We start from the raw sequence: 22,308 nt of genomic DNA, 5'->3' as shown, positions 1-22,308 counted from the left end.
TATGTGCCCAGTATAGCCAGGTGTATATGTGCCCAGTATATGTAGGCAGGGGTATATGTGTCCAGTAAATCTAGCCAGGGGTATATGTGCCCAGTATATGTAGTCAGGGGTATATGTGCCCAGGATATGTAGCCAGGGGTATATGTGCCAGAATATGTAGCCAGGGGTATATGTGCCCAGTATATGTAGCCAGGGGTATATGTGCCCAGTATATGTAGCCAGGGGTATATGTGCCCAGTATATGTAGTCAGGGGTATTTGTGCCCAGTAAATGTAGCCAGGGGTATATGTGCCAGTATATGTGCCAGTATATGTAACCAGGGGTATTTGTGCCAGTATATGTAGCCAGGGGTATATGTGCCAGTATATGTAGCCAGGGGTATATGTGCCCAGTATATGTAGCCAGGGGTATATGTGCCCAGTATATGTAGCCAGGGGTATATGTGCCCAGTATATGTAGCCAGGTGTATAGGTGTCCCCAGTATATGTAGCCAGGTGTATAGGTGTCCCCAGTATATGTAGCCAGGTGTATATGTGCCCAGTATATGTAGCCAGGGGTATATGTGCCCAGTATATGTAGTCAGGGTTATATGTGCCCAGTATATGTAGTCAGGGGTATATGTGCCAGTATATGTAGCCAGGGGTATATGTGCTAGTATATGTAGCCAGGGGTATATGTGCCCAGTATATGTAGCCAGGGCTATATGTGCCCAGTATATGTAGCCAGGGCTATATGTGCCCAGTATATGTAGCCAGGTGTATATGTGCCCAGTATATGTAGTCAGGGGTATATGTGCCAGTATATGTAGCCAGGGGTATATGTGCTAGTATATGTAGCCAGGGGTATATGTGCCCAGTATATGTAGCCAGGGCTATATGTGCCCAGTATATGTAGCCAGGGCTATATTTGCCCAGTATATGTAGCCAGGTGTATATGTGCCCAGTATATGTAGCCAGGTGTATAGGTGTCCTCCCAGCTGGAGGGGAGCAGCGGAGTTGAGAGGAGTATTGTGCACAGCGTGGGGAAGGGCGGACGTTTCCCCCCCCCCCTTCCTTCACGTTGGGGCTCCTCTCCCTGGCTCTCCCCTCCATAACATTGCGGCGGTGGCTGGCGGCGATGGCTGGCAGCGGCATCAGTGCAGCTAGTCTGGTCTAGTGAAGACCAGAGCAGCGGCATGCACAGCGTCAACCCGGAACACTGGAGGAGGTAAGTCCCGCCCACTGATGCCGCTGCCAGCCACTGCCGCAATGTTATGGAGGGGAGAGCCAGGGAGAGGAGCCCCAAGGTGAGGGAAGGGGGGGGAAACGTCCACCCTTCCCCACGCTGTGCACAATGCTCCTCTCCACTGCGCTGCTCCCCTCCAGGGTGCTAGGGGGGACGGCGTCCACTCTCCAAAAAAAAGTGAGTGCACGTCGTCGTCCCCGCATTCACGCAGGACTCGAGAGATATAGAGGTGTGTGTGTGTGTGTGTGTGTGTGTGTGTGTGTGTGTGTGTGTGTGTGTGTGTGTGTGTGTGTGTGTGTATATATATATACATATATATATATATATATATATATACATATATATACACATATATATATATATATATATATATATACACATATATATATATATATATATATATATATATACACATATATATATATATATATATATACACATATATATATATATATATATATATATATATACATATATATATATATATATATATATATATATACACATATATATATATATATATATATATATATATATACATATATATATATATATATATATATACACATATATATATATATATATATATACACATATATATATATATATATATATATACACATACATATATATATATATATATATATATACACATATATATATATATATATATATATATATATATACACACACATATATTATATATATATATATATATATATATATATATATATATATATATATATATATATATATATATATATATATATATATATATATATATATACACACACAGTGGAGGAAATAATTATCTGACCCCTCACTGATTTTGTAAGTTTGTCCAATGTCAAAGAAATGAAAAGTCTCAGAACAGTATCATTTCAATGGTAGGTTTATTTTAACAGTGGCAGATAGCACATCAAAAGGAAAATCGAAAAAATAACCTTAAATAAAAGATAGCAACTGATTTGCATTTCATTGAGTGAAATAAGTTTTTAAACCCCTACCAACCATTAAGAGTTCTGGCTCCCACAGAGTGGTTAGACACTTCTACTCAATTAGTCACCCTCATTAAGGACACCTGTCTTAACTAGTCACATGTATAAAAGACACCTGTCCACAGAATCAATCAATCAAGCAGACTCCAAACTCTCCAACATGGGAAAGACCAAAGAGCTGTCCAAGGATGTCAGAGACAAAATTGTAGACCTGCACAAGGCTGGAATGGGCTACAAAACCATTAGCAAGAAGCTGGGAGAGAAGGTGACAACTGTTGGTGCGATTGTTCGAAAATGGAAGGAGCACAAAATAACCATCAATCGACCTCGCTCTGGCAGAGGGAAGGAGGTTGTCGTTCAGGATTTCACGATACATGGCTCCATCCATTTTCCCATTAATGCGATTAAGTTGTCCTGTGCCCTTAGCAGAAAAACACCCCCAAAGCAAAATGTTTCCACCCCCATGCTTGACGGTGGGGACGGTGTTTTGGGGGTCATAGGCAGCATTTTCTTCCTCCAAACACAGCAAGTTGAGTTAATGCCAAAGAGTTCTATTTTGGTCTCATCAGACCACAGCACCTTCTCCCAGTCACTCACAGAATCATTCAGGTGTTCATTGGCAAACTTCAGACGGGCCTGCACATGTGCCTTCTTGAGCAGGGGGACCTTGCGAGCCCTGCAGGATTTTAATCCATTGCGGTGTAATGTGTTTCCAATGGTTTTCTTGATGACTGTGGTCCCTGCTAATTTGAGGTCATTCACTAACTCCTCCCGTGTAGTTCTAGGATGCTTTTTCACCTTTCTCAGAACCATTGACACCCCACGAGGTGAGATCTTGCGTGGAGCCCCAGAGCGAGGTCGATTGATTGTTATTTTGTGCTCCTTCCATTTTCGAACAATCGCACCAACAGTTGTCACCTTCCCTCCCAGCTTCTTGCTAATGGTTTTGTAGCCCATTCCAGCCTTGTGCAGGTCTACAATTTTGTCTCTGACATCCTTGGACAGCTCTTTGGTCTTTCCCATGTTGAAGAGTTTGGAGTCTGCTTGATTGATTGATTCTGTGGACAGGTGTCTTTTATACAGGTGACTAATTAAGACAGGTGTCCTTAATGAGGGTGACTAATTGAGTAGAAGTGTCTAACCACTCTGTGGGAACCAGAACTCTTAATGGTTGGTAGGGGTTCAAAAACTTATTTCACTCAATGAAATGCAAATCAGTTGCTATCTTTTATTTAAGGTTATTTTTTCGATTTTCCTTTTGATGTGCTATCTGCCACTGTTAAAATAAACCTACCATTGAAATGATACTGTTCTGAGACTTTTCATATCTTTGTCATTGGACAAACTTACAAAATCAGTGAGGGGTCAAATAATTATTTCCTCCACTGTACATATACACATATACATATACATGCATATACATATACATGCATATACATATACATACATACATATATAAATACATACACACACCGTACAGACCAAAAGTTTGGACACATCTTCTCATTCAGAGTTTTCTTCATTTTCATCACTATGAACATTGTAGATTCGCACTTAAGGCATCCAAACTATGATTAACACATGTGGAAGTATAGTACATAACCAAAAAGTGTGAAACTGTAAATACAGTATATTGCAATATTCTATCCTTGAGAATTGAGGGTGTCCTGGGCTCCATCTTAGGAGACCAACAGGCTGGCTTTAAAGAAAAACTACCAAACATGATAATATCTCAGCTGCTATGAGTTTCATCCACAATTGCGAGGTTAGAAAGAAAGAGGCAATCATCATAACTCTCGATGCAAAAAAAGCCTTTGACAGGCTATCTAGAGATTTTCTCTATGCGATACTACACAAATTTGGAATGGGAGATTCATTTATTGCCCGAATTCAATGATTCTGGGATTAGGGGAATTCAGTCTAATAACCATGAGCTATCTTCGCATATGCAGATGACATTATTAGCTCTAACAAGTCTGAATGCATCGCTATCTAGTGTACAAAAAATACTAACAAATTTTTGCATATGCTCCAATTTTAAAGTAAACAAAAACAAATTCTGGACTAAGTGCCCTAAATTTTAAGAACCTGCTAAAAGAATGTAGGCATAAGCTAAGCGCCCCTATTTTAATATTCTGGGCAGGATTGACATTATAAAAATGATGATACAACCGAAAGTTCTCTATCTTTTGCAAAACTTGCCTATCACCCTACCCTGTACATGGTTTAGCGTATGACATTCCTTGTTTCAAGATTTTATTTGCACTAAAACAAAGGAAAGGGGGCCTGGCCAATCCTGACCTTAATAGGTATTACAGAAGTATCCATTTAGCCAGAGCACTCGAGTGGAGATCAGGCAAACAAAATAAATCATGGGTAAAAAAAAACAGGAAGTAGCCGACCCTGGAATAGCATTGTCCTGGGATAAAACATCTATATACACACAACCTTATTAAAACAACTAACCACCCATTGGTAAAACCTACCTTAAAGTGGACCCAAATTAAAAAAAAAAGATTTCAGAAATAAAATATTTTTTCTAAATTATAATAATAAATAGCAGCCTTTTTTCAGCTGCATGATGACAAATATAAAATAAAATATTTTACATTTATTGGAGGAACCCCTGCCTTCCTTTCATATTGCCGGGACAGAATCCGGCAAACTGGTGGAGTAGATGGTGTCCAGCATAGGAGGAATTGCTAATGGCTTCCACCGGTATAACCCTAGTTATGCAAAGAGGAGGGTGAAAAGCATGTACTGAAATGCTCATAGGGTTGAAGGAGTGTTTATTTATCTTTGTATGTGCCAGAGTGGTGCAACTAAATATTTTGAATTAAAAAATGTTTGGTTTGGGTCCGCTTTAACTACACTAAGTAAAGTCATTGATCATTGGTATAAATATAATGGGATCTCCCCACTGGTAGCTTTGAGACACTACCCTGACTTCCCGCCGGCCCAGTCAGATGCCTGAATAATTACGCACACCCCACTTTGCAGTTATTGATTTGTAAAAATGTTTGGAATCATGTATGATTTTTGTTCCACTTCTCACGTGTACACCACTTTGCATTGGTCTTTCACGTGGAATTCCAATAAAATTGATTCATGTTTGTGGCAGTAATGTGACAAAATGTGGAAAACTTCAAGGGGGCCGAATACTTTTGCAAGCCACTTTAACCACTTTACCCCCAGCGGTATGAATTTCTCCGTCCCTTTTTTCCCCGCTAAAAAACCAGGGACGGAGAAATCCGTACCTTCCGCGCTACCGCCGCTGTCTGCGCTCCCGCCGCTCGTGCGTGCGCACCCGCCGCTCGTGCACGCCGCTGCCCGCTCGCCCGGAGATCAATGAACGGGAAAATCCATTCCCGTTCGTTGATCTAGCCCCCGCAATGATCTGCTGCTTCTTTCAGAAACAGCGAGATCATTGTGAGTCTCCCAGCCTCCTACTGCTTCCTGTAAGCGTCCTTCCGGACGCTTACAGGTCGCATGTAAACAAACACTCTGTGGCCATCTTGTGGCCAAATAGTAAACTACACCCTAAAAGCATTTTACATATACAAACATTACATTTACACAATAAATTAACTCATTACCTCCCACACTCCCCAATTTTTATTTTTTTTTTGTAATTAAAAAAAAAAAAAATACAATAAAAGAAAAAACATAAATAGTTACCTTAGGGACTGAACTTTTTAAATATTTATGTCAAGAGGGTATAACACTGTTCCTTTTTAAACTGCGGGCTTGTAATTAGGGATGGATGCAAAACTGAAAAAAATGCACCTTTATTTCCAAATAAAATATTGTCGACAAACATTGTGATAGGGACATAATTTAAATGGTTTTATAACCGGGACAAATGGGTTAACACATTTCATGGGTTTTAATTACAGTAGCATGCTTTATTTAAAAACTATAATGGCCGAAAACTGAAAAATAATTTTTTCCCACATTTTTTCCTATTTCCCCATTAAAACACATTTAGAATAAAATAATTCTTGGCATAATGTCCCACCTAAAGAAAGCCTAATTGGTGGCGAAAAAAACAAGATATAGTTCATTTCATTGGGATAAGTAATAATAAAGTTATAGACGAATGAATGGAAGGAGAGCTGAAAGGTGAAAATTGCTCTGGTGGTCAGGGGGTATAACCCCTCAGTGGTGAAGTGGTTAAATAACTTTGAAATACTATTTATACAAAAAAAAAGGCCACCTAAGCTCATTTGTAGACTCTATACATTTATAGGCACATATCCCTCAGCTATGCTACTCTCCTTCTGTCAGAAATGAGAAAGGGACTTTGGCTCATCTCTAGAGAGTACAATCTGGCCATCAATTTTCCAACATCTATGGTTTAGACAATTACAAATAGTACAATATAAGATTATAGCTAGGTTGTACACCTAAGTCCCTCGAGATTGCAACATATAACTGCAAGTACCAGACCTTGCTGGAGATGTAATGGCATAAATAATAATTTAATACACGTGTGGTGGTCATGCCCCATTATTAGCTCATTTTGGAACATTATTATGACATTCTGGAACACCCGTATAAAAGACTGCCCTCTGGATTCGCCCCTTGCTCTGTTTGGGACTTCAAGAACATCAGTCAGCAGTGCTCATTGCTTCTCCCAATTGTTTCAATTGGGTCTTTGTTCTGCTAGGAGATTAATTGCTAGATTCTGGGGAGGTCAAACTGCCCCGGGGCTGCAGGACTGGATCTCTGATATGTATAAAGTGGTAGATCTGGAGAGCATTGAGGTGGTAGAAATCCATCTCTCATTGGGAGGTATGACTCTAGGGGAACAATGGGAGAAGCTATTGAGTAATAAGCCTAGAGTTCCTGCTCTTGGAAAAGGGGAGAAGCAGAACAAGGGGGATGAGGGGGAAGGAAAAAATAAATAAAAAATAAAGGGAGAAATGAAGACGTTTGAGAGTGAAATATAATGCGGGATTGGATGATTGTGGATGCGCGACTGCCCCCGGTCACCGCTGCTCCGTCTCCGCTCTGGTCTGGTCTCCGGGTCCGGCATGCTTCACTTCCTCCTGCCCGGCAGGAAGTTTAAACAGTAGAGGGCGAAGAGAAAGAAGTAAAGCATGCTGGACCTGGAGACCAGAGCGGAGACGGTGCAGCGGTGACCGGGGGCAGTCACGCCGGCGGAGCAGGTAATGTATGCGGGGGGGGGGGGGGGGAGCAGCGGCAGCACCACCACAACAGCAGATTGTGAACGGTTTCAGGCTGAAATCGGTTCACAATCTGTTTGCAGTAAAGGTAGCCATACGATCCCTCTCTGATCAGATTCGATCAGAGAGGGATCTATCTGTTGGTCGAATCTGATGGCAAATCGACCAGTGTATGGCTACCTTTAAAGTCATAACCCCTCCCCTGATTCATCCCAAAAGAAAATACCAGGTCACTATGAATAAGAGGGGGGGGGGGGACACACTAACAGATCACATAAGTCTCTCAAAAGCAAAACATGTTAAAAACAAATGGAATGTAAAATGAGCAATAACAAAAGTTCATCAATAAACTAAGATATCACTTGGCATTGAGTTTGTCTGGGGCGCATGCACCCAACTTGTGAATACAATACACTCCTTTCTCCTTTATTTAATATTTTATTAAGATTGTCTCTCCGTAAAAGACCTTTTCAATACCTTGAAAAGAAAACTAACCCCTGGTGTTATCTAGAGATAGCCCGCTGTCTGGGTGTCACCCTAGACTCCGCACTCTGCTTCACTCCCCACATCCAAAACCTCACAAAGTCCTGCAACTTCCACCTTCGTAACATCTGTAAGATTCGCCCTTTCCTAACCCCTGCCACCACCAAACTCCTCATCCATGCCCTCATAATTTCCCGCCTCGACTACTGCATTGCCCTTCTGTCTGGTCTCCCTATGACCCGAATAGCCCCACTGCAGTCCATCATGAATGCGGCAGACAGAATTATCCACTCCTCCCATCGCTCGACCAGGGCGGCTCCCCTCCGTGAATCCCTCCACTGGCTTCCTATCCAGTCCAGAATCAGATTCAAGATATTGTGTCTGACCTACAAATCCGTCCACAAAACCTGTCCAACCTACATTTCTGATCTTACTCAGATACACACCAAGCCGCTCACTCCGCTCCTCCAATGAACTTTGCCTGCCCGTCCCCCGCATCACCCAGTCCCATGCACGCCTCCAAGACTTCTCAAGAGCCGGTCCAACACTATGGAACTCCCTACCTCCACCCATTAGGGCAGCCCCCTCCTTCAACACCTTCAAGAAGGCCCTCAAAACTCACCTTTTCACTCTGGCCTACCACCCCTCACAATTGCTCTAAACCCACAGCTGAACTCTGGTCCCCTACCTCTCGTGTCCCTACCTCTCCCTCTAGATTGTAAGCCTTTGGGCAGGGTCCTCCTCTTTTTGTGTCCTACCTGATCATGCACCTCCATTACTGTGCACCCATGCTATGCATTTGAGTGAACCTAACTTGCCTAATCTCCATGTTCCCCTCCCGTGACTGACTAAGCATTACCTTGTACTCATACTGTGCTGAGTGATCTGGTTTTCTTGTATTCCTGTATTGTCATATTGCTGTTTGTCACCCCTAAATATTGTCTGTAACCTAAATTAATGTCCAGTGCTGCGTAATATGTTGGTGCTTTATAAATACAATTAATAATAATAAAAAAGTATTTGACTACATTGGAAACATTAGTACTCATCCAAGATCTCCTAAAATGTTCTGCAACACACAACCTGTGGGGCCTAACAGTACACGCAATTTATGTATTGTTTTATATTTATATAATGTTAACTGGCCCAAAGAGATTCATGACAGTCCTCAACTCATGCATTTTGATTCTGCTGCCTGTCGTTTATGGACCTCCACGTTAAAAATCGAAATCCTGCAGTATCCCTGTAAAAAAGTTAGTCACCTGAGCAGCCTTGTCCCATGAAGCCTCCCCGAAGACCCCACATCACTTGACTTCCGGCACCTGGCCCTTCCCTCCCATCTCTCCTTGGAGAAAAACACCAATCTATTTACTGCAGGCGCCAAAAGTCAAGTAATTACAGGTATTCGGGACAGCTTTGCGAGACAAGGCTGCTCAGGTAATTTTTTTTTTTTTTTTTTTTTTTTTTTACAGGGACGTTGCAATATTTAGATTTTTACTATGGAGGTCCACTTTAACACTAGGGCAGCAAACATAGCAGGAACTGAGCATAAGCAGTTTAAACAAAAACAAACACACACAAATCAGCACGTGTAAAAAAAATAAATAACTAAAAAAAAATTAAAAAAATGTATGCATACCAACAGCATTATTTAGAAGGTACTCTTCTTTGAAGAATTCTTGAGCAAGCCGGTCTCCTCCTTTTCCAGCGTTTCTAATTGCTAATTTAAGAAGGAAAAAAACAGTTCAAGATAAAAAAAACTAACATTTAAGATAACTTCATAACTTCTTTTAATCTAAAGCTAGTTTTAAAGAACACTTGAAGTGAAAGGGATATGGAGGTTGCAATATGTATTTCCTTTTAAACAATATCATTTGCCTGGTGTCCTGCTGATCTTTCATGTGTCAGTAGTGAACCTGAAACAATCATATGGAAAATATAGTCTAACTTCAGTCAGAAACATGATCTGATTCAAGATGCCCAATATATTTGGTCAAAAATTTGACGCAAAAGATATTACCAATAGGAAAAACTAATCGGTTTTCTCCTATTGTCCCATATAAAGAAGCTACTCTTATTTGTGTGCAGCACAGGATTTTGTAGGAGGACCTATGTTGTATAATGTTCAGAAACCGCTAAATTTGAATAGTACTTGAGAGAGGTCATTCAATAGTCTTTAACCCCTTCACATCTAGACCTTGTTTCACCCCTATGGACCAGAGCAGTTTTGACATTTTAGCTATGTCCCTAATTAAATCAGCAATAACTTTACCCCTACCTGACACCTAAATGATACATCTATCTTTTTGTCATGAGAAACCAGGCTTTCATTTGGCGGTATTTTTTCCTAAGAACGATTTTGTTTTCTATGCATTCTAATGGGAAAAATAAAGCAAAGTAAAGCATACTTCCCAAATTGTGTTGCAAGTGCTGCATCCTTTTAGCCTTGCGTGGTAAAATCTCTGCCACTTTGTGCTTATACCGAGGGTCTAGTAGAGTTGCCACCCAGTACAGGTCATGCACCTTGAGGTTTTTTTATACAGGGGTCCCTCAACAGTGTGGACAGCATGAAAGTCCCCATCTACACAAAGTTGGATGCCGACCTACTAGTCATCACCTCTTGCTCTTCCTCAGTGATATCAGGCAAGTTCTCCTCCTCCCCCCAGCCACGAACAATACCACGGGAAAGGTGAGCAGCACAAGCCCCCTGCGATGCTTGCTGCGGTTGTTATTGTGCCTCCTCCTCAAAGCCACCTTCCTCCTCTGACTCCTATTCCCCAGACGACTCCTCCCCCCGCCTCTGTGATGCCACAGGTATTGATTTAACATCTGGTTCTGGTGATGTTTCAAACAACACTTCTTCCTCTTCCTGTTCACGCTCCTCTACAGCTTGATCCACCCCTCTACGCATGGCACGCTCAAGAAAGAAAGCGTATGGGATCAGGTCGCTGATGGCACCTTCACTGCTACTCACCAGGGTTGTCACCTCCTCAAACGGACGCATGAGCCTGCAGGCATTACGCATGAGTGTCCAGTACTTCGGCCAGAAAATCCCCAGCTCCCCGGAGCCTGACCTTTCACCGTAGTTGTACAGCTACTCGTTGATGGCTTTCTCCTGTTGTAGCAGGCAGTCAAACGCAAGGAGCAATGAATTCCAGCGAGTCGGGCTATCAAAAATCAAGCGCCTCACTGGAAAGTTGTTTCTCTGCTGGATATCAGACAAGCGCGCCATGGCCGTGTAGGAACGCCTGAAAAGCCCACACACCTTCCTGGACTGCCTCAGGTCCTCCTGTAAGCCTGATAATTTACACACAAATCGTTGGATTATAATATTCAGCACATGTGCCATGCAGGGCATGTGTCAACTTGCCCAAATTCAAAGCCGAAATGAGATTGCGGTCGTCACACACCATGTTGCCCATCTCCAGTTGGTGCGGGGTTAGCCACTGATCCACCTGTTTGATCAGAGCGGCCAGGCGTGCTGATCCGGTGTGACTTTCAGATTTGAGGCAAGGCATGTCTAATATGATCAAGATGATCAGTTGTATGCAAACTATTTGAGGGGTTACTCAAATGAGGGGTTAATCAAAATGAGAAAATAATCTCATTTCTTAGCATCAGCATGGGTTTACTAAAGACAGGTCCTGTTTGACTAACATGCTCAGCTTTTATGAGATAGTGAACAAAATGTGGATATTGGGAAATCTGTAGATGTGATATACTTGGACTTTGCAAAGACCTTCGACACTGTTCCCCTCAAAAGTCTGGTGCAAAAGTTGAGGATGCAAGGACTGGGAAAGAGTCTGAGTGCATGGACAGGGAACTGGCTAATGGACAGAAAACAAAGAGTTGTGTTCAATGGATCATACTCAAAATGGGTGACCATTAGCAGTGGGGTCCTACAGGGGTCTGTACTGGGTCCAGTGCTCTTCAATTTATTTATTATTCCAACAAATTTTATTAATGACAATCTTGTTATAAGCGTAGTAAAAGCAAAATGTTTGCCAAAGAAATTCAATTTATTTATTAATGACCTAGTTGATGCAGTAGAAAGCAATGTTGCTATTTTTGCAGATGATACAAAATTGTGCAGAATCATGAACTCTCAGGAAGATGGTGACATATTGCAACAGGATATGGATAGGATGGCTATATGGGCACACAAATGCAGATGAAATTCAATGTTGAAAAATGTAAAGTTATGCATTTTGGTCATACCAATGGTCTAGCACCATACAAAATAAATGGGATACAGTTTGGCACATCAAACTTGGAGAAGGACTTAGGAGTACTCATCGACACCATGTTAAATAATCATATTCAATGCCAACCCGCTGCAGCTAAAGCTAATGAAATTTTGGGATGCATTAAAAGGGAAATAAAAACTCAAGATGCTAGCATAATATTGCCCCTGTTTAACTCTCTAGTAAGGCTACATCTGGAATATGGAATTCAGTTTAGGGCACCACATTACAAGAAAGATATTGCAGCTTTAGAGCAGGTGCAGAGACCAGCAACAAAATTGATACGTGTGATGGAAAGTCTCACCAAGAAAGGTTAGATAAACTGGGTTTATTTAGTCTAGAGAAAAGACGCCTTAGAGAGGATCTAATTAACATGTATAAATACATCAGAGGGCAATATAAAAGCTTGGCGGATGAGCTTTTTGCCCCTAGGCCTTCTCAAAGGACTAGAGTACATGGAGGAAAAACGTTTTAGCCATTTATTTAGGAAAGGGTTCTTTACAGTAAGAGTAATTAAGATGTGGAATGCATTGCCACAGGAAGTTGTTATGGCAAATTCTATACCTGCATTTAAAAGGGGCTTAGATGCTTTCCTTGCGTTGAAAGACATCCATGGCTACAATTACTAGGTAATGCCCAGTGATGTTAATCCAGGGATTTTATCTGATTGCCATCTGGAGTCAGGAAGACATTTTTTTCCCTTTTAGGGCTAATTGGACCATGCCTTGTAAGGGATTTTCGCCATCCTCTGGATCAACAGGGATATGTGAGGGAGCAGGCTGGTGTTGTACTTTGTTCTCTGGTTGAACTCGATGGACGTATGTCTTTTTTTAACCCAAATAACTATGTAACTATGGTGTGACACCATCGTACCTGGCATGCGGCATAGGCCCTGGGAAGCTGGGGGTGTGCAGTTTGAGAGAACGCAGCAGTAGAGTAGCTCTCAGCCGAGGAGGAGGAGGATGACAGAGAAGAGGATGAAGCAGGAGGAGAAGGAGAGGAGGTGGCAGCAGGCCTGCCTGCAAGCCATGGAGGTGTCACCAACAAGTCTGCTGCACAGCCAGGTACACCATGCTTGCCAGCGGTAACCAGGTTGACACAATGTGCCGTATAAGTAATGTACCTGCCCTGACTTTGCAGACCAGGCATCCGTGGTCAGATGGACCCTTGACCCAACACTTTGTGCAAGAGATGACACCATTTTCCTTTCAACATCACGGTACAGTTTGGGTATTACCTTTTTTGAGAAATAATTGCGGCCTGGTATCTTCCATTGTAGTGTCCCAATCGCCACAAATTTTCGGAAGGCCACAGAGTCCACCAGCTTGTATGGTAACAGCTGGCGAGCTAACAGTTTCCCCAAGCCAACTGTCAGACACCGAGCAAGGGGGTGACTGGCAGACATTGGTTTCTTCCGCTCAAATATTTCCTTTATGGACACCTGGCTGCTGTGGGCAGAGGAGCAGGAACCACTCAAAATGAGAGGCGGAGTGGAGGAGGGTGGCTGTGAAGGTGCAAGGGCAGCAGAGGCTACAGCGGCTGAAGATGCTGCACTTAGAGGAGGCGGGAGGGTGGCTTTGTGTTTGCGTGCTGCTTTTTATGTGCTCATCCCATTTGTGTTGTGCTTGTTTATCAAACTCCTTCGTAAGGCTGATGTCCCTAGGTGGGTGTTGCTTTTCCCACAACTCAATTGTTGTTTGCAGAGAGTACAGATGTCATTGCTGTAATCTGAGGCAGAGACACAAAAACATTTCCATACTGGTGATCTCTGGGAAGATGGCATTTGGGTGGTGGCTGTCCCTAGGTGGCAATACATACCACCGGACACTGCCACGAGCTGTTTCCGACGAAGAGCTCCCCCTGCTTCTTACAGCAACTTGTCTCCTCCTAATCCTCTCTGAACTGTCCCCCTGTTATTTTGTCTATTGGGAATGGGAACCCACGGGAGATCCATGGCAGGATCATCATCGTCATGCTCCTCCACAGCTTCACTTGTATCAGACACCTCCAAAACTGCACCAACAACAGGTACTTCATCATCAGCCTCACACCTTACATCCCTAGCGACGCCTTACTCAGACATACTAGGTGGTGCAACATCCTTTGTACCTTCATCTTGTAACAATAATGGCTGTGAATCAGTTAATTCCCCACCAAATAACTCCTGCAAACTCTCAAATGGATCGGCTGTGGTGCTAGTAGTAGCGGTGATGGCTGCCGTCTGAGTTTTAATTGGTGTCCCTGCATCAGAGCAGGAGGAGGAAGATATGTTACGGTTCAATGCGGAAGCTGAGGAAGATGAGGTGTCCTGTGTTAAATAGTTAAGTACGTCCAGACAATCTTGGGGGTTGATGGTCCATGCCTTCTGAACACTGTACTTTGGTCGAGGGCCACGCAAAATCATGTTGGCACGACCTCGATTTGCCAGGTGGCCTGCCCCTGCTAGTTATTTTTTTCCATATTGGTGGGGGGTATGCAGTAGTAATCACAGTGTGTGTAATCACAACGAGGCACACAAGCCATGTCAAATACACAGCAGCTGTGTGTGTGTGTGTGTGTGTGTGTGTGTGTGTGTGTGTGTGTGTGTGTGTGTGTGTGTGTGTGTGTGTATGTATATCACTGGGCTGTGTACTTTATTAACAGAGAGATATCCTATATAGTACTTTCAATCACAAATACAGTTGCAAGCTAAGCACAGCTTATGATAATAGACAGTGTGCTGCGTGGGCCTGCCAGAGGGAGCAGAAGGCACTAATACAGTGGAATTTGTGGAAACCCTCCTAAAGCAGCTCCTACCAGCAGATACCTTCTCGCCCTTTTTTGTTGTGGAGCGAGCCCATCGGGTTGCCACTCTGAAAAATCCACCCGGAGCCCCACCAAGATCAGTTATTTTTAAGCTTCTCAATTACAGAGACAGAGATGCCATTTTAACAGCTGCACGACAAGTAGGGGATCTTATGTTTCAAAATGTCCGTCTCATGATCTTCCCCGACTATACAGCAGAAACACAGAAGCAGCGGCGTTCGTTCCAAAAGGTGAAAGAAAAATTGCGGGAAAAACACATCACCTATGCTATGCTGTTCCCGGCAAAACTGCGGATTCAAGAGGGGGAAAAAATCCTGTTTTTTGAAACTCCGGAGGAGGTCTGGACCTGGCTTGAGTCTAAACCGACAGAATAAACACTTCATCTTAACCTACAATCTGGTGAGTCTTCCACTATTTAACCCTCTACTGCATAAGTGAGCTGCCGCTTTTCTGCTGCCTGCTAGGCGCTGTTATGCTGAACCTTGCCTGCAGACTTTACTCCCAACATTGATCTAAGCTTGCTAGAACATTGCTGCCTTTGCTGACTAAACTTTACTGCCAGGTGGCTAACGGCTTTTGATACCAGCTATCACTTCAGTGGACATACCATATGCTCTGCTTCCTTGGACTTAACAGGTGCTTTAGCTCGTACTGCAATATGGTAATATGAGGAATCCTGCTACGAGGACTGACTTATCCCATCTCCTGAAATCCAATGCACCTGCTATAATGAGACGCTTAGCTCTGTAATTGCATTTTGCTGTGGTGATATTCAATCACCTATGTTATTATATGTAACGCTGGCTGAATGTTAGTAAAAACACTGCCAAGGTTAGATCTAGATAATTTGAGGTCATCCTGTATATACGGATAGCAACTAATTACTGTTTTCACCTAGGGAAGGGCCGGGAAACAGGAGTTCATAAGACAGAGCTTGTATACTGTGTATATGTGAATTGTATGCTTCTCCTCTATGAGGGGGAAGGGGACGTGACAATTTAGGTGGATCCCAGTTTCTAATCTCTAAAGGTAATGTCTACTAAGGGCGACCTGCGGTCTCCCATTCCATATCTATCTTTAAAGGATAATACCTCTAGTTCACTTAGGTCCATGCAATCAATTTCATAACAAACTTCCCCCCAGCCCCCTCCCCCCTCGCGCCCCCCATGTAAGTGTCAACCCCCTTCTATGTATCCTTCCTTAAAGCCTTACAAACGACCTGCTTACTCCTCGAGTGTGACTATGCAGCAAAATATTACGTTCATAATACTGTGAACCGGCCTAGTGCGGCCAAAACCTGTGTTGCTGCTAGTTTGGGGACATTGCCACTATAGGGAGTATGTTACTCCGCACATAAATAACCCTTCAAGATCTGACATGCTCACTTTCCCCACTAGATGGTGGTGTTGCACCAGGAATAAAATCCTGTCTAGACTCTTAAACTTTTACATTGTCCTGAGAGATACATGCGAAAGTGAATTGCAATACATGGCTACCCCGGCCACATTATTTACTATAATTTCAACTTTATAGCCCTTATGCTAAGTATACTTGTTTATTGGCAATGCTCCTCGGTCTGGTAGCGGCACGGGGAGACTACATAACCTAGCAACACGTGTGTTACATCCAAAGTGCAGAGAGATCAGTGTAGGTGGGGAGAGTCAAACACTGTGGGCATGCAGGTGACTATACAAGTAGCTAATCGGATAAATAAATTATTGATAGCTAAATGAACTGTTATGATCCTAATTAGGCAGGGGGCGTTAATTGAACCAGTGCCAGTGACAGCTCAAATGCGCTACTTATGCAATTATTGCACAGGGATACCCCCCATTAAAAGGAAAATTATTTCACCTATCCTACTTACACCTCGAGGCACATACATTGTCAGATGTACCCGTGGAAGTGTGGGGGGGGGAGGGGAGAATGTGACTCCAATAAGATAAACAACCGAAGCTTATTTTAATACCGTTTAAGTTTATTTCCCCCAGTCACTAGGCTGGGCGATGCTGGGCAGCGGCTCTGATGCTACTTCCGCCCTCTTGTTCTTCTCCCCTTCTCCCCCTTCGGGGGTTGTTCATCAGTAGTTAACCTTAAGTTAGTTGGGTCATAGACATCCTGTGGATGGTTCCTCAACAGGATGTAGGGTGGGAGACTGTTGGTATGTGGATAATTTATTGTTATGTTATGCATTTCTGCTGCTGTCTTTCTTCTCCTTTTCTTCTCTTCTCTTTCTTCCTCTGTTGGATAGCCCCCTTCCCTGCCCCCCCCCCCCCCCCCCCCGCTCTACACGCTATGACGCACTCCGTTTATTGCATCAGGGACAGTTGCTAGGTCCCGTAGTGTGTCAAAGACTTCTATATACCAGATCAACGAGACACCTAAGTGAAGCATGTATTAATACTAATGATGGCAACGCTTAATTGTGTATCATGGAACGTCCGAGGACTAGGATCTAAGATTAAGAGATCACTGGTTTTCAAGTTTCTTAAAACATATGACCCTCAAATTTGTATATTATTAGAGACCCATTTAGTTGGTGACAAACTTAAGGCCCTTAAAAGACCATGGGTTGGTCATCACTATCACGCAGTATATTCCACATACTCCAGAGGGGTCTCAGTGTTGATACAAAAATCCCTACCTCTACAAGTTCTGAATTCCTGGGTAGATGATAAAGGCAGGTTTATCCTACTTAATTTCCAGCTTTATGGTTTAGAATATGTGCTTATTGCTGTTTATGTACCCCCTCCTCCTGACAAACAACTCCTATACGATATAATGACAAGGGCAGCAAAGTGGCACTGCGACAGGGTACTAATCATGGGAGACTTCAACATGACTCTTAACCCACAGCTAGACAGATCTGCACCCTCCCGACGCACTGAGAAAGATCTTAGCATATGGGCAGAAGGGCTTCAACTTTGGGATATCTGGAGGTGGAAATATCCAACTCAGATCAAATATACTTGCTATTCGGTAGTCCACAACTCCATGTCCAGGATTGACACGACCTTTGGCTCAAATTCCCTGCTGACACAGGTGCAAAAAATTAAAATCCTCCCAGTCGGTATCTCAGACCATGCCCCCATATTAGTATCACTTGCTGCTAGTCCTAAACCTAAAGATCGACTATGGCGAGTGTCTAGATTCTTTATCAATAACCCTGAGATCCGACCCCGGATAGAGACCAACATCGCTGAATACTGGGTCACCAATACTGCCCCCGAAGGGGTGGTCTGGGACGCTGCAAAAGCAGTCACACGGGGACACTACACCTCCACCATTAAACAGTACAAGGATCATACACGGGAAAAAACCCGTTTACTGGAACAAAAAATGACAGCCGAGACTCAATACATTAGAACATCTACAGCAGAGGATTGGCAAATCTGGTATCAGTATATGTGACAATGGCGAATAGAATTGGTCTCTCTGACTAAGGGCTCTTTGTTGCACCAATCTCAACGAATTTTCGAACAGGGGGAAAAAAACAGTAAAACACTAGCATGGCTAGCCAGGGAAGTAAATGGTAGCTCGGCTGTCCCAGCTATTATGGGAGACCACGACACTTTATTAACTGACCCCGAGGAAGTTAACAATACCTTTGTTAAATACTACCAGAAGCTGTACTCTTCAAAAGCGTATTACACTACATATGAATTACTAGAATACTTAGGTATGGTAGACACCCCTTCCTTAGCGCTAGAGGATAGTCAACACCTAGAGAAAGACATTACCATCGAAGAAGTCCAAATGGCAATATCTGGCCTTAAGCCGCATAAATCTCCAGGCCCAGATGGACTACCCTCGGAGTTCTATCATGCGTACAACGAAACCCTGGCCCCTAAACTTTGTAAACTATTCAATAATACTCTTAAAGGTGATACCCTTCCCAGCTCTTTTTCTGAAGCTATAATAATTGTTATTATAAAATCACAAAAAGACCCCTATGAGTGTCATATAGACCAATCTCCCTTCTAAATGTGGACGCAAAAATTTTAGCAAAAATTTTGGCTGATAGATTGAACCCAATTATTACGTCCTTGATTCACTACGACCAATCGGGATTCATGCCCCACAAGGGCACGGATATTAACATACGTCGCCTTTTTACAAATATCTCCATCCCAGACGCAGTTTCTGGTAAAAGGATCGTGGCTTCTCTCGACACCGAAAAAGCCTTTGACTCCATGGAATGGCCGTACCTCTGGCATTTATTGGAACAATATGGCTTTGGACCACGGTTTATATCACTAATTAAAGCTCTCTATCGTTCCCCTATAGCACGCATAAAAACAGGAGGCGTGATCTCCAATCCCTTCAGACTACATAGAGGTACCCAACAGGGTTGCCCTTTGTCACCTTATTTATTCGCTCTAGCCATAGAACCGATGGCCATCCAGATACGATCTTCTGCAGGAATCCGAGGTATACAAGTGGGCTCTATAGAAGAACGTATTTCGCTATATGCGGACGACACCCTACTATATCTTGGAGATCCTGACTCCTCTTTAACCATCGCTCTAGAGATAATACAGACCTTCGGTACATACTCAGGCTTGCGTATTAACAAGGCCAAATCAGTCATGATGCAGTTAGATCAATTTCCAACAAATGAGATTGACTCTCCCCTCAAATGGGACAAAGAGTTTAAATACTTAGGGGTTAAAATTACAGTTCAGGTCTCGGGATTTCTATACATTAAATGTACTTCCTATCTTGCACAACTTTAAACAGAAAATCATAATTTGGAAAAACCTCCGCCTCTCACTGATCGGACGCATCAATATTTTCAAAATGATCTTCCTCCCTAAATTCCTATATATTTTTCGCCAAACCCCCACAATAATCCCCCCAAAATTTTTCCGTATTCTACATTCCTCCATAACTTTATTTATCTGGCACAATCACCCTCCTAAGATAGCCCTATCCACTCTTCAATTACAAATAGATCATGGTGGCCTAGCTCTCCCAAACTTATATCTCTATTACTGTGCGGCGGTGTTGGTCTCTGTCTGGTGGTGGTTCGCGTAAGACGCATACAATCCAGCGGTTACAGTTGAAGCAGCAAGATTAGGCTCCTACGAGAGACTGACCCTGCTAGTCTTTAGAGGTACAACTAATGACGACAGAATTACTATCCCAATGGCGACAACTGCAAGGGTCTGGCGAGATATGATAGCTCTAAGAGGTGGGGGCAAGCTACAATCTCCGCATTCTCCCCTATGGGACAACCCCAATCTACCCCACTTTATGGAAATCCCTGACCCACTGCTGTGGGCTCAACATGGTATTAAGGCAATCCACCACATAACCGAAGACGGGAAACTTTTATCATTTAACCAACTGAAGCAAAGTTATTCGCTTAAAAACAATATGTTTTTTCGATACCTCCAAATTCGCCACGCTTTTGGCTCTCAATTTCCGGGAGGCAAAATACCCAATTTAGGGTCCTGTCACCTGGAAACTACTCTGATGAGCAAATATCTCGACAAACCCTTATCAGTAATATATTATGAACTACTGAACACTGAAACGAAAGGATGGGCTAACTGTAAAGCTAAGTGGAATGCTGATATCCCTGACATTGATGACCAAGACTGGGAAGACATTTTAGAGGAATTTATTAAATTACCCATATGCTCCAGAGATAGACTAGTTCAAACCAAATTCTTGCATAGGACGTACCTAACCCCTGTACGTATGCATAACATTTCTGCCGCTAATACGGCCACGTGCTCTAAGTGTAATCAAGAGGATGGCACGTTTATACATGTTTTTTGGTCATGTCCGGTTATTTCTCAATTTTGGGCTGATGTTCTCCAGATACTGAACACTATTCTATCTACCCAACTGGAACTGACACCTAAATTAGCCTTACTGGGCATCCTAGGGGAAACCTCACTTCATAAACACACCCAGTATTTAATTAAAATAGTTAGCCTGTATGTTCGGAAAGAAATCCTCAGGGTCTGGAAGGGAAATGTAGGCCCCTGAATAAATTATCTTAAAAAATCTATTAATCAAGTATTGACCTTATATAAAATGACCTACCTGAATAGGAACTGCCCGTCCAAATTCGACAAAATTTGGTCACCTTGGATCAATAATGCAGACATCACTTCTGAAAGTCCCTTTTAATGAGGACCTATAGCCCCTACCCTTAAGATTGCTCCTTTGTATTGACAGATTACAATAACCTTCTCCATCCTTGATGGGAGGGGGGGGGGGGTGCTGGGTGGGGGGGTGATCCAATGGTTCTTTTCTTCTTATCTTTTTCTCCTTTCTTTTCTCCACACTATTCTAATTTAACTCCGTTACCTGACTTCTGAGACGAAGTAACAACCTATATCTTAACCTATATTACCTGAAGAGTGGATGCTGGGATGTTCAACTTCTGATTACCTTATATACCTTCGCAATGATGCATCCTAGTAAACCCAACTGCTGAATTGTTTATGCCGCACCCTGTCTGTAGCTGACGTCTAGCTAATTGCATATTCCTTGTGTTATATGTTTACTTAAGTTGGCCTACAGCCTTGTTTTGTGTTATTAAAATTCAATAAAATGATTTGTTAAAAAAAGACAGTGTGCTGGTTTGTAATAGATACAAGACAATAGTAGAACTGCAAGGCCCAGCAATGACTGTGGCCTGCCCTGTATGCAGTGTCTGACACACACACACACACACACACACACACACACACACACACACACACACACACACACACACACACACACACACACACACACACACACACACACACACACACACACACACACAGAATATGAGCCCTCAAAAGGGCTTTTGTTTTGGGGTGCTTTCAGCAATAAAGAAAAGCCTAGCTAACTGTCCCTGTCTCTCAGTGTCACCCACAAAGGGAGCTATGGTATAGTACTTTCAATCACAGATACAGTGGAAAGGTTTGCACTGGTATAATAGAGTATGCTGTCACACAGGAACAGAGGAAAGGTATGCACTGGTATAATAGAGTGTGCTGTCACACAGGTACATAGGAAAGGTATGCACTGGTAGAACTGAGTGTGCTGCAAGTGGTGGGACTACAAATCTCTGCTGGCCTGGCTGGCAACTGTCTGTGGGCTCTACGTATGCAGTGTCACCCACAAAGACAGCTATGTGATTTAACTTACTAAAGCATAGCTGTCTTTGTGGGTGACACTGCATACATAGAGCCCACAGACAGTTGCCAGCCAGGCCAGCTGGGATTTGTAGTTCCGCACTGTATTACCATACCATTGCATATATTTTCACTGTATTTGTGATTTAACTTATTAAGGCAAATACAGTGAAAAGATATGCAATGGTATGGTAATACAGTGTGGGACTACAAATTGCAGCTG

The 22,308-nt window shown here is 42.9% G+C and overlaps 1 protein-coding gene across 4 annotated transcripts in view; it reads right to left on the bottom strand.

The window, feature by feature from the left end:
* HIBCH (3-hydroxyisobutyryl-CoA hydrolase) overlaps positions 1-22,308 on the bottom strand; it is a 1,291,623-nt gene that overhangs the window by 913,411 nt on the left and 355,904 nt on the right. For all 4 annotated transcript variants that reach the window (XM_068244938.1, XM_068244939.1, XM_068244937.1 and 1 more), the window contains one exon: positions 9,534-9,614. In XM_068244938.1, the coding sequence (XP_068101039.1) occupies positions 9,534-9,614 (81 nt within the window). The remainder of the gene's footprint in view (positions 1-9,533; positions 9,615-22,308) is intronic.

The sequence above is a fragment of the Hyperolius riggenbachi genome, chromosome 7 (assembly GCF_040937935.1).
Source record: "Hyperolius riggenbachi isolate aHypRig1 chromosome 7, aHypRig1.pri, whole genome shotgun sequence".
NCBI classification, from domain to species: Eukaryota; Metazoa; Chordata; class Amphibia; order Anura; family Hyperoliidae; genus Hyperolius; species Hyperolius riggenbachi.
This window is presented reverse-complemented; position numbering and strand designations above follow the sequence as displayed.